This window comes from Purpureocillium takamizusanense, chromosome 13 (genome assembly GCF_022605165.1).
Source record: "Purpureocillium takamizusanense chromosome 13, complete sequence".
Lineage (NCBI taxonomy): Eukaryota > Fungi > Ascomycota > Sordariomycetes > Hypocreales > Ophiocordycipitaceae > Purpureocillium > Purpureocillium takamizusanense.
This window is the reverse complement of record NC_063080.1, coordinates 548,402-559,205: the sequence shown is the minus strand read 5'-3', so window position 1 is coordinate 559,205 and position 10,804 is coordinate 548,402. Positions and strand designations below refer to the sequence as shown.

General features: G+C 53.4%; 4 protein-coding genes across 5 annotated transcripts; all 4 read right to left on the bottom strand.

Moving 5' to 3' along the window:
* Positions 1–1,669: 1,669 nt before the first annotated feature.
* On the bottom strand, positions 1,670–3,383 carry JDV02_010698 (uncharacterized protein; the record flags this gene model as incomplete). The annotated part of the gene is made up of 1 exon (XM_047992453.1): positions 1,670–3,383. The coding sequence occupies one exon, from the start codon at positions 3,381–3,383 to the stop codon at positions 2,559–2,561; it is 825 nt and encodes a 274-aa protein (XP_047848467.1). The 3' UTR covers positions 1,670–2,558.
* A 661-nt stretch (positions 3,384–4,044) lies between these two features.
* On the bottom strand, positions 4,045–5,040 carry JDV02_010697 (uncharacterized protein). The gene is made up of 2 exons (XM_047992452.1): positions 4,586–5,040; positions 4,045–4,510 (listed from the first exon to the last, which is right to left on the bottom strand). Exons 1-2 carry the CDS (start codon positions 5,012–5,014, stop codon positions 4,145–4,147), a joined length of 795 nt encoding a protein of 264 aa, XP_047848466.1. The 5' UTR covers positions 5,015–5,040; the 3' UTR covers positions 4,045–4,144.
* Positions 5,041–5,127: 87 nt separating this feature from the next.
* JDV02_010696 (uncharacterized protein) lies at positions 5,128–6,898 on the bottom strand (the record flags this gene model as incomplete). The annotated part of the gene is made up of 2 exons (XM_047992451.1): positions 5,128–6,001; positions 6,062–6,898. 2 exons carry the CDS (start codon positions 6,896–6,898, stop codon positions 5,252–5,254), a joined length of 1,587 nt encoding a protein of 528 aa, XP_047848465.1. The 3' UTR covers positions 5,128–5,251.
* A 569-nt stretch (positions 6,899–7,467) lies between these two features.
* On the bottom strand, positions 7,468–9,301 carry JDV02_010695 (uncharacterized protein). Of its 2 annotated transcripts, XM_047992449.1 has the most exons (3): positions 8,807–9,301; positions 8,364–8,751; positions 7,468–8,310 (listed from the first exon to the last, which is right to left on the bottom strand). In XM_047992449.1, exons 1-3 carry the CDS (start codon positions 9,253–9,255, stop codon positions 7,531–7,533), a joined length of 1,617 nt encoding a protein of 538 aa, XP_047848463.1. In that variant the 5' UTR covers positions 9,256–9,301; the 3' UTR covers positions 7,468–7,530. The 2 variants fall into 2 exon arrangements, with proteins under 2 accessions (XP_047848463.1, XP_047848464.1); XM_047992450.1 differs by having other exon boundaries at positions 8,364–8,820.
* Positions 9,302–10,804: the final 1,503 nt, after the last annotated feature.

Below are 10,804 nucleotides of genomic sequence, written 5' to 3'. Positions count from 1 at the left end.
TCTGCACTGGGGCTGTTTTAGATGCGACATGTGACCTTTCAGGCTGCTTTGGCTGTATAGGAGTCAAGAATGAGTGCCTGTGTACGACGTTGTCATCGTGGTCTCGGTCACCCAATTGTCTACCATCATGCGTATGTTGGTCGCCACGATGAAGTGTTCTTGAAGCGCACGTTGTGCTTCAAAAAACACGTATCTTCTTGGGCAAGAACAGTAGGGGCCGGCATTTGCACTGAGCGTTCGGATCTTCGGGATAGCTAACCCGTCGGAGGATCAGTCTGGCCGTCCAACCCGGGCCGATAGCCGTGCCGATCATCATGAGCTAGCATGTTATGGATCCCCCTATTCTCCCTGTGTGCCGGGGCTAATCCCCTTATGTAGACCTAGCTGAGAGCGAATGAGAAACGGGCTAGGACCCCCTAGACGCCTAGTATATATAATACACGCAATTTTAGGTATAAGGTGAGGTACCGCTATCGCGGGCTACTTTTCTACGTATACTACTACGGGCCGTCGCGTCAACGCCGGCGGTAGCGTTAGGACTTCGGAACCTCATAATAGCTGCTAGCGGTATTATGTGGAACGGTGTGCAGCCTCAGGCCTTAGTCTGAGGCCATATAAGAGATGTCATGTGGCTCCCAACTGTGGAGTCGGCTCCCTTTTGCCATTGGAGCCACATACATCTCAACATACACGAAGAGAAAGAGTTATAAGTCAGCCCTCTTACCGCTCTATTACGTATAATAGAAGGTCAGACGGCGGTGATAACTGCTATTGAAACGAACTACAGGCTGTATAGATAAATATATATAAATTATTCATTAATAGCCAGACGTTACAGTAGCCGCGTATTGGAACTTTCTGGACCCTCGTCTCAATGGCCCAATCGGCCCGTGACGCCGCTGCGGCCCGGGCGCCCTCAACCCGCGACTTCTTGACGCATGTTACCCAAGGGGCATTCGTCATCGGGCAAGACTAGGTCGTTCCCGTTTAGCACACCAGTCCGGCCGGTTCAAGCCGTCTCGGCACTGCTCGGCCTGGCCGGGCGACGGATTCGCCCTGCGATGACATGGCAACACTACGCCCGTCGAGTCGAAACATGGCCTGCCTAACTCACGTGGCGCTTAATGGCCTGGCGGCGCGAGGGCTTAAGTCATACGTAACGCTAGACACGCGCTTTATACTGTACATTTATAGTGTATTTACTAAATGGTCCGGATGTAGGTGGCTCAAGCTTTCCCTATTGTTGAGAGGCATTAGTCAGCCTCCCTGTTTGGGGCTCCCGGTTTGGGGGTCCCGGTTTGGGGGTCCCGGTTTGGCCCTTCCTCGTTTGGGTCTGCAGCTATATAGCTGCATCTCTGCAGACCGCAGTCATAGTCATAGTCTCTCCATATCATCCTTTTGAGCCTCATTGTGCTGTGCCCCCTTTCTCACCTATTAATATAAAATGCGCCCTCAGCAGAAACTTCTCACAGTCGTAGCCTATAGCATACAACCCTTACTACTGGACCAGCTCCTGCTGTCGAAATACCATGCCTAGGCCTGAAGAACCTATAATCCGGGCTTTTGATGCGATATGGGAAGATGTAGAGGAATGTCTCTACCTCGATACCAAGGAGGAGGCGGAACAGACAAGGAAGCTTCTCAGACAAGAAAGACCAGGGGTAGGTGCCTCTGTCTTGAGCTTCCAAATGCGTTACTTGCTAAAAGAGAGACCTCCTAAGGTCTGTCCTTATCCTGGGAAAACTGTGGGCGAGCATGTCTATGGCACGTGTACGTCCCGGTACTTCAAAACTGTAGCTGAGGGACCCCGCTGGAAATTGACTCCCTGGTTTACCTGGACCGCATGCCATGGAAGTGCACCGGTACGTATCAACATAAACGACTGATAGCCCGGCGTTGCGACTAACGGCCTATATGACAATAGTGCCCTAAGCCCTTGGGAGGTTGTTCTATCGAATATCGCAACAATCAATATAGAGCCGCGGATTGTTCGCTTCCCAAACAGCCGCTGCCAACGGACCCGGCGAAATTGGAAGAATTGAGAAGAATGTTGAAGCGCGCGGGAATCGAGGTGGAGATTTGAAACTGAATGGGATTGTCGAGGAAGTGGATCCTAGATACACAGGTATAAGCAGCTGTTGAATCTTCCGCACGATAGCACAATTCCAGACACTATCACCGTTAGACACAGCCCTTAGCTGCACGACAGCCGTAAGTGTTGTTATCGAACATTGAGCCCCATTGTCCTACGCGTGTGAGTGTCAAGCAGGCCGTACACTAGGGAAAAAAAAGATTCAAGTATTGGTGCAACAGACATGAAGATGTTTCAAAATGTATCATTACGGTACCAGACGAATGAATGCCAAATGCTAAAGTACATTCGCTAGAATAAGGGCAAACGAGTGTCCAAAATGGAGTGTTGTTGATCGAGTCGAAAGTATGTCTCAGTTGCGTGTTATAGTCTTGTGATGCACAGCAATATTTGGGTCAAGTAATACCTGACCGTAGAATAGTCCGCAAATCTCCGAGCGAACTGATGATTTGCACGCCGAAACCATTCAGTTGATGGCGATTTGTCGAGATCCTTGCTTCTTTGCCTTGGGTACGACAATGCTCAAGATTCCATCCTTGAAGCTAGCCGTGACAGCACCCTGGTCAATGCTGCCCGGGAAGCCAAAGGTGCGGGAGAATTCTCCTACGGTGCGCTCCGAAAGCCAGTACTTGGCGGTGTCGGATGGCTCTCTGTTGGTGGCCGCATCGGTCTTTTGGCTGGCGACGTCGGTAATAGAGTAGGTGTTGGTGTTGGGGGCTTCGCCCTCCTCCTCCACAGTGGCGTGATGCGATTGCTCATCGCCGCCCTCGGCAATGGCCTTGGACGCTGGAGCACCCTTGACAAGGCCAGCAGCGGGTGGTGTGCCAGACGTGTACGATCGTTCCACGCGGCCACGCACAACCATGGTCTGCGGCTCTGTGAACTCAATCTGGACCTGCTCCTTGTAGACTCCAGGGAGCTCGCCGTGGAGCTCATACTCGTCGACGGTCTCGCGAACGTCAAACTTGGGCTGCCAAATAGACAGCACTGATTCTCGCCGATGGTTGCCGTTTCCGCTTCCGCTTCCGCTAGCCGGTCGGGAGTAGGCGTCAAACTCGTCGAGAAGGCGGAAGAGCGGCGCGAAAGACGCGTCGGGGTTGTAGAAGTTGCGTGGGAAGAAGGCCATTGCGCGCGTTTGAGCAATAATTTTACTCAGCTGGACCAAGGGTCGCTTCAGGTTGCGTGATAGTGTTTGAGGAAGTGTTGTTGATCTGCAAATATGAAGAACCAGTTGTTGCTGTTGTTGTTGTTGTTGGTCTTTGTGTGTGTGTCTGTGCGGATGGTTAAGCATGGCTCGGTGTACGATGGCTAACACCTTTATGTACACGTTAAGACGCTGAGGCGGCGACGAAGGGAGAATGGGGTATCGAAGATTCGAGATTGGAGTAAGAGAGCCGTGACGACATCATGAACGAACAGTCGTGGGCATCTGAAGCGACATTGTAGCATTCAGGCGCACGTCGAGACGATGCTGGCGCTGTGTGGAACCTTCTAGCACCTACGAGCAACTTGTGAGCCCCTGCCCCCGGCGGCACCACATATCACACGTGGCGGGACATTGGGTACCGGCAATGCACGGGAACATTCGCGCAACATGTGAACGCTCGTGCTCTGGACAAACGTCAATTCATGGGCGCGTGCGGCGAGGGTTGGGGTGATGGAATCGTGTCGAAATTCGACGGCTCAGTACGGGCTGAGATGGCTGGCGTCGGGCGTGCTCGCGTTACAGACGACAAGGGCCACGAGATGGGCTGCTGCAGTAATGATGATGCGTGTGCCCTGGCCTTTACATCCGGCTGCCGCGTCGATAGTTCTGGAACGGACCGCCCCATGGTGGCACAATGGCCTCGCGCACCGCTACCATGATGATGGGGATGAGCACTCGTCGCTCGAAGCGACTGTCAGAAGGCTTCACGCCCCATGCCTTGCCAAAAGGGCGAGGCACGTTGGCAGCCTGCTTCCCTGATGGAAATGATAACAAAGGGATGCGCATAGCGACGCGGCATCACCAGACGCAACGCCAGCAACAAAGTTTGACCCAATCTGCATTTATTACGCTGCCAGCGACAGCCTTGCCATGGCAACAATCCAATCGGCCACCTCCCTGGGTCGAGTTGCATTCGGCGCATGCCCAGACTCGATTTCCCTCACGGCGATCCTGCCACCGCCCATTTGCTTTTCCATCATGGCAACGCTTGCCCTCTGGAGGTCGGGCTCCTGCGCGAGGTCTTTGGTGCACAGCAGATATGACACGGGCACGTCTTTGAACCCGGCGTGGCTCAGAGTGGCAGGAAACGTCGAGCCCGAATGACGGGTGCTCATGTTGGCCCACCTTTCGGCCTCTTGCTTGGTGGGCAGATCGTTGAAGATGTTGGCAGCCGCTGCCGAGGCGTCCACCTGATGCAACCACCCATCCTCCTGTAAGCGCGGGTGTCAGCCAGCCCTAGACACACATGCCAGTAGATTTACTGCACGAAGACAGACAAGACGTACATCGAGCCGAATCTCGAATGGCGATGCCCGAGGCATCATGTTATCGGGCATGATGACGCTGGCGTCGGACTCCCCGACGGGCAGAATGATGCACGAAATGTAGGCCAGCCTCACCAGACCACCCGGCTTGCCCTGCCGCTGCCTGTCGGCCGTGCTGAGTCCCCTGGTGCTCTCCGTCGCGGGTATGCCGCCGTACGAGTGGGCGACGAGCACGATCTTCCTGCCAGCCTCTGCGTGCCTTGAGACCTCCGAGGCGATGAAGGCGGCGTCGTCTTGCATGGTGCCCGGAGTGTCAGTCTTGTAGCCGACGCTGGGCAGGCGGAGCGCCTCGATCGAGAAACCCTCGCGGGTGACATGGGCGACGACGTTGTCGTACAGTTCGGGCAACGTGAAGCCGCCTGGCACGATCAATATTGTGGGTTTGTCCATTGATGGGCTGAAGAGCACGCGGCGTGACAAACGTGTATTGGACACAAACAGCTTGACGACAAGTTCCCCATCGACAGTATGATGACTACTGCTGAAGAAGATCCGGCGTTGTTGCCCTGCCGACCGCGCCATCGATAATAGGCAAAACACATCGCGGGGTCAGAAGCTACGCCAGAACTACAAAAATTGCTCGCATCGGGTCTCTGCTCATGATTCCCCTCCAAATGCCATAGCTCATTAGTTGGGCACAATCCTCAATCTTGCGCACAGCGCATCAGGCAGGATCGTGGCATCGACCAAGCCCATCTGCACCATGTCACCCCAGAAGACGAGGGCATGCTCCTGCGCGTAGCGCAAGAAGTCGAACTTATTATCGGTCCCGCCGCCTTGCTCGGCTTCTTCGAGGGTCGACCCCTCGCTGGTACGTCCGTCGCTCTCATTGATAAGGCCAGGAATCCTGGCTTGAACCATGGCCCAAGCAACCCAGTGGGCGTTGTTCGCCGGGCGCCAAAGGCGTGTCTCCTCAAGCAGCTCGTCGACTTTCCGATCTACCCGCCCCTCACGCTCGCATTCGACAGCACCACACTCGACAAGACAAGGTCGTGCATTAATCGTGACGGGCTCGCCGGGTATCAATGAGAATGTGGGCTCAAGCAGTGCCCTCCCAACACTACCGGACGAAGGGCAATTCTTAACGGGATCGGACGGAGAAGTTGGGTCGTCGTTGAAACAACGTGGCCTGTGGTCGAGATAGGCCTGGATGAACCGCCGCTGCTCTTCTCTGGTAGGGTATCGCGTGAGGTAACAAACGGGGTCGTGGCTATCATATGTCCACTCTCTGAAATGGTTGGCGAACTCGTATCCGCGCGTGTTTGGTCCCGCGTATTCGTAATCGATCAGCATCATTCGTCCCCCCGCCTGGTCAGCCCGGACGAGTGGCGAGACATCTTTCTGTGATTGCATGCGCAGAATGTTGCTCGCATGCACCTTGACCATGACACATTAGTACTTGAGCGGCGTGCTGTCGCTATATCAATGGTAGCCCACATCGTTATGCGCGAGGACGAGGCGCTTGCTCATGTCTGCTTCGCCTCCGTGCGCCGCATTCAGATAGGCCCTGTACTTGGCCACGGCCTCTATAAATTGTGTCCACGTCGTTCCGCAGACGTAGCCATTCGTCTTCCAAGCGTGAGAGGCAGATGTGATCGTCTTCTTTTCCGCTTCATTGTCGACAAAGGTGGCAACTTCGGTCGCCTTTTCGAGCCACTGGTCCCAATTCTTCCAGACACCTGGGCCGTCTTGACGCTCGCAAGGGAGCAGCCCGATGCCGTCGTGCAACTCTCTGAGGCACCGCGCAATCCGTCGTGACGCTTTCGGTTCGCAAAGATCCAAGGGCCTGAGGGCTATGGCGGCCTCAAAATACTCCTCGATGCGACCGTTCCTGAACGTTCCCAAAAGTCGAGGGCCCAGTTCCTTGCCGGCCAGCCTCCGAAGGACTCTGAACTCACTTTCGCGATCGATGAGATGTTCGACATGTCTTCCGTAGATGCGGAGCAAGACCGCCTGGGGTCGCTGGCTACACTCATGTTCATCGACAACAACTGCAGTAGGGGTAACCACGTAGATGAAGTTGGTCAAGGCGTCGGTGATTTGCTCAACAGTGATGGCGTCGCCGTTCCCCAGAGGCAGGAGTTCCCAGCCCTTGAGACCTAGTTTTTGAGCCATGGAGATTACCTGGTTCTTGAAGCTGAGCCACGATTCGCGATCATCTGTCCCAGGCTTGGGCTTGTCAAGCCAGATGTCACGGTTGGGGACAATGCCATCGTCATGATCGGCGGCGGTGCCTGAAAGAGCGCTGAGCTTCTGGGAAGAGCCGAAGGTCATGATGGCGGCTGCGATATCGACCAAACTCGGATTGTCATTGTCACCAGTTGTCTTCCAGAAATTTGTAAGTGATCAAGTCGATTCCATTGAGGCACCAAGCGTTAGAGGGGGTCCTAGACTTTCGTGACGTGAGGAGCATTTGCTGCCGCCCCAGCCAGCTGGTGGCCAACTGCCAAGCAGGCGTTCTGGTCGTGGGTCGCGTCCGGGCGATCTCGCATTAGACCCGCGCACCAGCTCTTGACCAACGGGCGGCGGGTAATCATTGAGATCTCCGCCAGTCACGCCCGACCCACGCAGTTGCCCTGAACGCCATGTTCCAGGCACCCTGTGTAACCCAGACAGCCTGGCAACAATTTTACTATTTGTACAACGGGCTCAGACTCTTGTGATTACGCCACCGGTAGCTAATGGGACAGTACGCTGCCTGTGCCTATTGCGAGTTGTGTCGTTTGACCAGGTCGAGACAACCACCCCCAACTTATACAGATGGACTAGTTGTATCTCCAGGCTACCAGCTATTATGTCATTCGTTAATATAACTGATAAATGCCAATTGACAAAAATTTATATGCGCTTATCTTGTACAGGCGTTATATACATGATGCAGAATAGCCTGCAATCCCATCTATTTATTAACGAACCTTTCTACCCTCTACACGTACAACCGGACCCACGTACTTCCATCTGCCCCAAATGAAGTAGTAAAACAAGGAACCCAGCAGAACCGAAGTAAATATCACAGATGACCAGTTGAAGTTGGCCGCCGTGATTGGATAGTATTGGGGCCAAAAACACCAGAAGAAAGCCCAGGATGAATAGACGATCGCAGCTATGTTAATTGGGATGCCGAGCTTACCCAGGCTGAATCGAGCCTTCGGGAGCGTCGTCGGATGACGAATTCGTCGCCATAATACGCAGCCAATACTGATATTGTAGCATTGCAGCAAAGCGACGATGTTGAGTGAGGTGAAAGCGTAAAACGCGACGGGACTTCCTAGGTATATGAGTGCCAGGCAGATGCTCGTAACGCAGGTGAGTATACAGGCATTGAGAGGCATATTGCGAGAGCTATCGACTCGCGAAATCCAGTTTGAGAATGGCAGTCCGTCATCGCGAGCAAAGGCAAAGAGATCCCGGCTAACGGTAGCGAGGTAGGAGATGTCGGCGAAAGTGAGCAGAAAGACAGTGAACGCGAGTATTGTGGTCAGCCAGGTCTGTGAAATTGCCTGACGAAGAACGTAAATGACGGGATACGCCGTCGGATCTGTAACAGCAGTACCAACGTCGAGGATGTGATAGCAAAGAGTGATCATGGCCAGGAAAATAAGGCAGAAGTTGAAAATATAGACGCTAATGATCGCCCGAGGTACGGCCATGGCCGCATCTCTGACTTCTTCAGACATGTGTGCTGCCTTAGGAGGTATATTAGTTAAAAGTACGATATCAGCCGAAGAATAAAGCTTACCGTGTCGACACCGACTTGCGTAAATACACCAGAAACTTGTCCAATCAGCACAGAAAGTGGCAGGCCTGACCAGCCTCCCGCATTGCTTAGCCTAGTCCAGACTTCAGCCGATGTTGTTCTAGGGGCGTTGACCCATATAGGTATGATGAGCGCAAAATAGACCATAATGTGAACGACGAAGAGTAGATTTTGGATGCGAGGCAATAGTCTCGAGCCAAAAACATTGGCGAAGAGTGTATACCCTATCACACCGATCACGAGGACTGTAGCGTGCCAACGTGGAGACTCGTAGGTTGGTGCGTTGACTATGATGATCGCTTGTGTGATTGTCGCCGCGAGAAAGACTCCCAGGACATTCCCGGACTGCCACGCCAGTGTTGAGATCCATCTTTTCCAAGTTAGCGCTATGTAGCTAGTAAACCTCCGATGTCTATCAGACTCACCCCGTTAAATAGCTAAGAACTTTCTGACATCTTTCGGGCGCAAATTCACTGACCCAGTGATATTGAGCCCCAGCGATAGGTGCTATACTGGCCATTTCGGCCAAGCTCAGGTATATAGGGCCAAATCCGAGAAAGTTCCAGAGCACCGCGTAAAGCAGGCCAGGGCGTCCCCCATTTGTAAGACCTGGGGTGACAGTGAAAAGGGTGATTTCCCAAATCGCTGTCGCCACTGCCACGAATGAAACGAAGGAAAGGAAGCGGAACTGCCGGACGAATTTCTGGTCGAGTCCCATTCGCTGCATGTCGCGTGCGTCATGATAAGTCGAGCGCGTCGAGTGGTTATTGATTGCCGAAATTTGATCATGGTAGTCCTCCGCAACGGAGATGGATTCGCGGGCGCCGTTTGTCTTCCCCTGTAACGCCGGTTCTGGAATGAGGTGAAGCATCATCGCGGGCGATTCCTGCAAGGACGATGCCAGGAGGGCCTGTACCTTGACGAAAGCGAGCGGCGATACACCAGAGCACGGCACAGGGAAGCCGCGGGCGGGATGACTGGCTCTTAATACACAGTATCGCACAAGTGTCTGTAAAATGCCGGAAACGTAGAAGCACAGCTGCACTCATACGGCGCCAATAGCCGGGCCGATGTCTGTCTACCGTAGAGCGTCTTGATCAAGTCTATCTTGACAATTCGTTGGGGCACCGCCTAAACGGAGCTGAACTTTGAACTAAGACATAGGTCTTGTGCAGTGGAGTTCTCGTCATCAGTTTGGCGAATAGTGAGCTTGCCCCGAGCTTCTGGTGTCACAACTGCCGTGCTGTTGGTTCCGTTCCCCAATGGCAGTCCAGCACTGGGTTCCAGGCACCAACATTGTCTTCCCGGCTGCGAGACAACCGGCTCGGGCTTTACAGAGTTTACTGCCGACACTCAATTCGGTCAGATGGCATGGTGGGTGGGATTCACCTCCGGTCAAGTGGGTTTGGGCGCTGCGCAGCGTCGCACTTGTTGGCCCCCACTACCGCTTCATCAACTCTACGCTACGACACCATATCCCCACCACGCGTAGGAAACACAGTCCTGGATAGGCATTAAGATCTCATTATCGCAATGTTGTATGGCGCTCAAACGCCAAATGAGCCGGCGTTAACCACATCAACTCTAATACCTCACGCTCAATTACCTGTAGGCAGAGCTGAGTGTTGGGTGTATTTAGCTGCCACGCCTTCCATGCCCGGTTATGTAAATGTTCGTACCCCAGTGGTGCATAGAGCTTAGCTTCAGTCTCCATGAAATGCTAGTTCGCTCGCAATTCTGCTTATGAGACATCACTATTGTTCCTACTCGTACAGGCTTGTAACAATGGGTGACGGAACGTCTTGGCTTGTCGCCATGGCTGGTGTCTTTCTGACATGGTCAACTATTGCCATTTTGATTCGCACAGGGAGCAAGCTACGAAGCGGAAGAATGGGCTCAGATGACTACACCATCTTTCTCGCCTTTGTGAGTACAGTCTCAACCCGGTAGAAGCAGGTGGCTAATACGGATATTAGGGCAGCATGATAGCGCATACCGCTTTAGTCTTCCACGCGGTCCGATACGGATACGGTCATTTGGTCAGAAACATGCCAGAGCAGCAACTGAGCGATATCAATAGGGTCTGTTTACCTATGACGTCTCATATTCCGTGTCTAATTCTCACGACGGTTAATACAGCTGATCTTCGCAAGCCAACTCTTATACATTCTCTGCATTGGCCTCTGCAAGGCCGCTTCTGTGGTATTTATTTCGAACTTGTATGGCTCTGGCTCTGTCCCTAAGACAGTAGCGATCCTCATCACAGCTACATGTATCTGGGCCGTGGCCTCAATCCTGATTATCGCCATCAGGGGTAGCATGAATCAACCATGGGATACGCTGGATGGGTCCAAAAGCATGGTAAAGCTTGACTGCACACACAAACAAAACATCGAAGAGCTGACCAGGCAAAGTATTGGAGA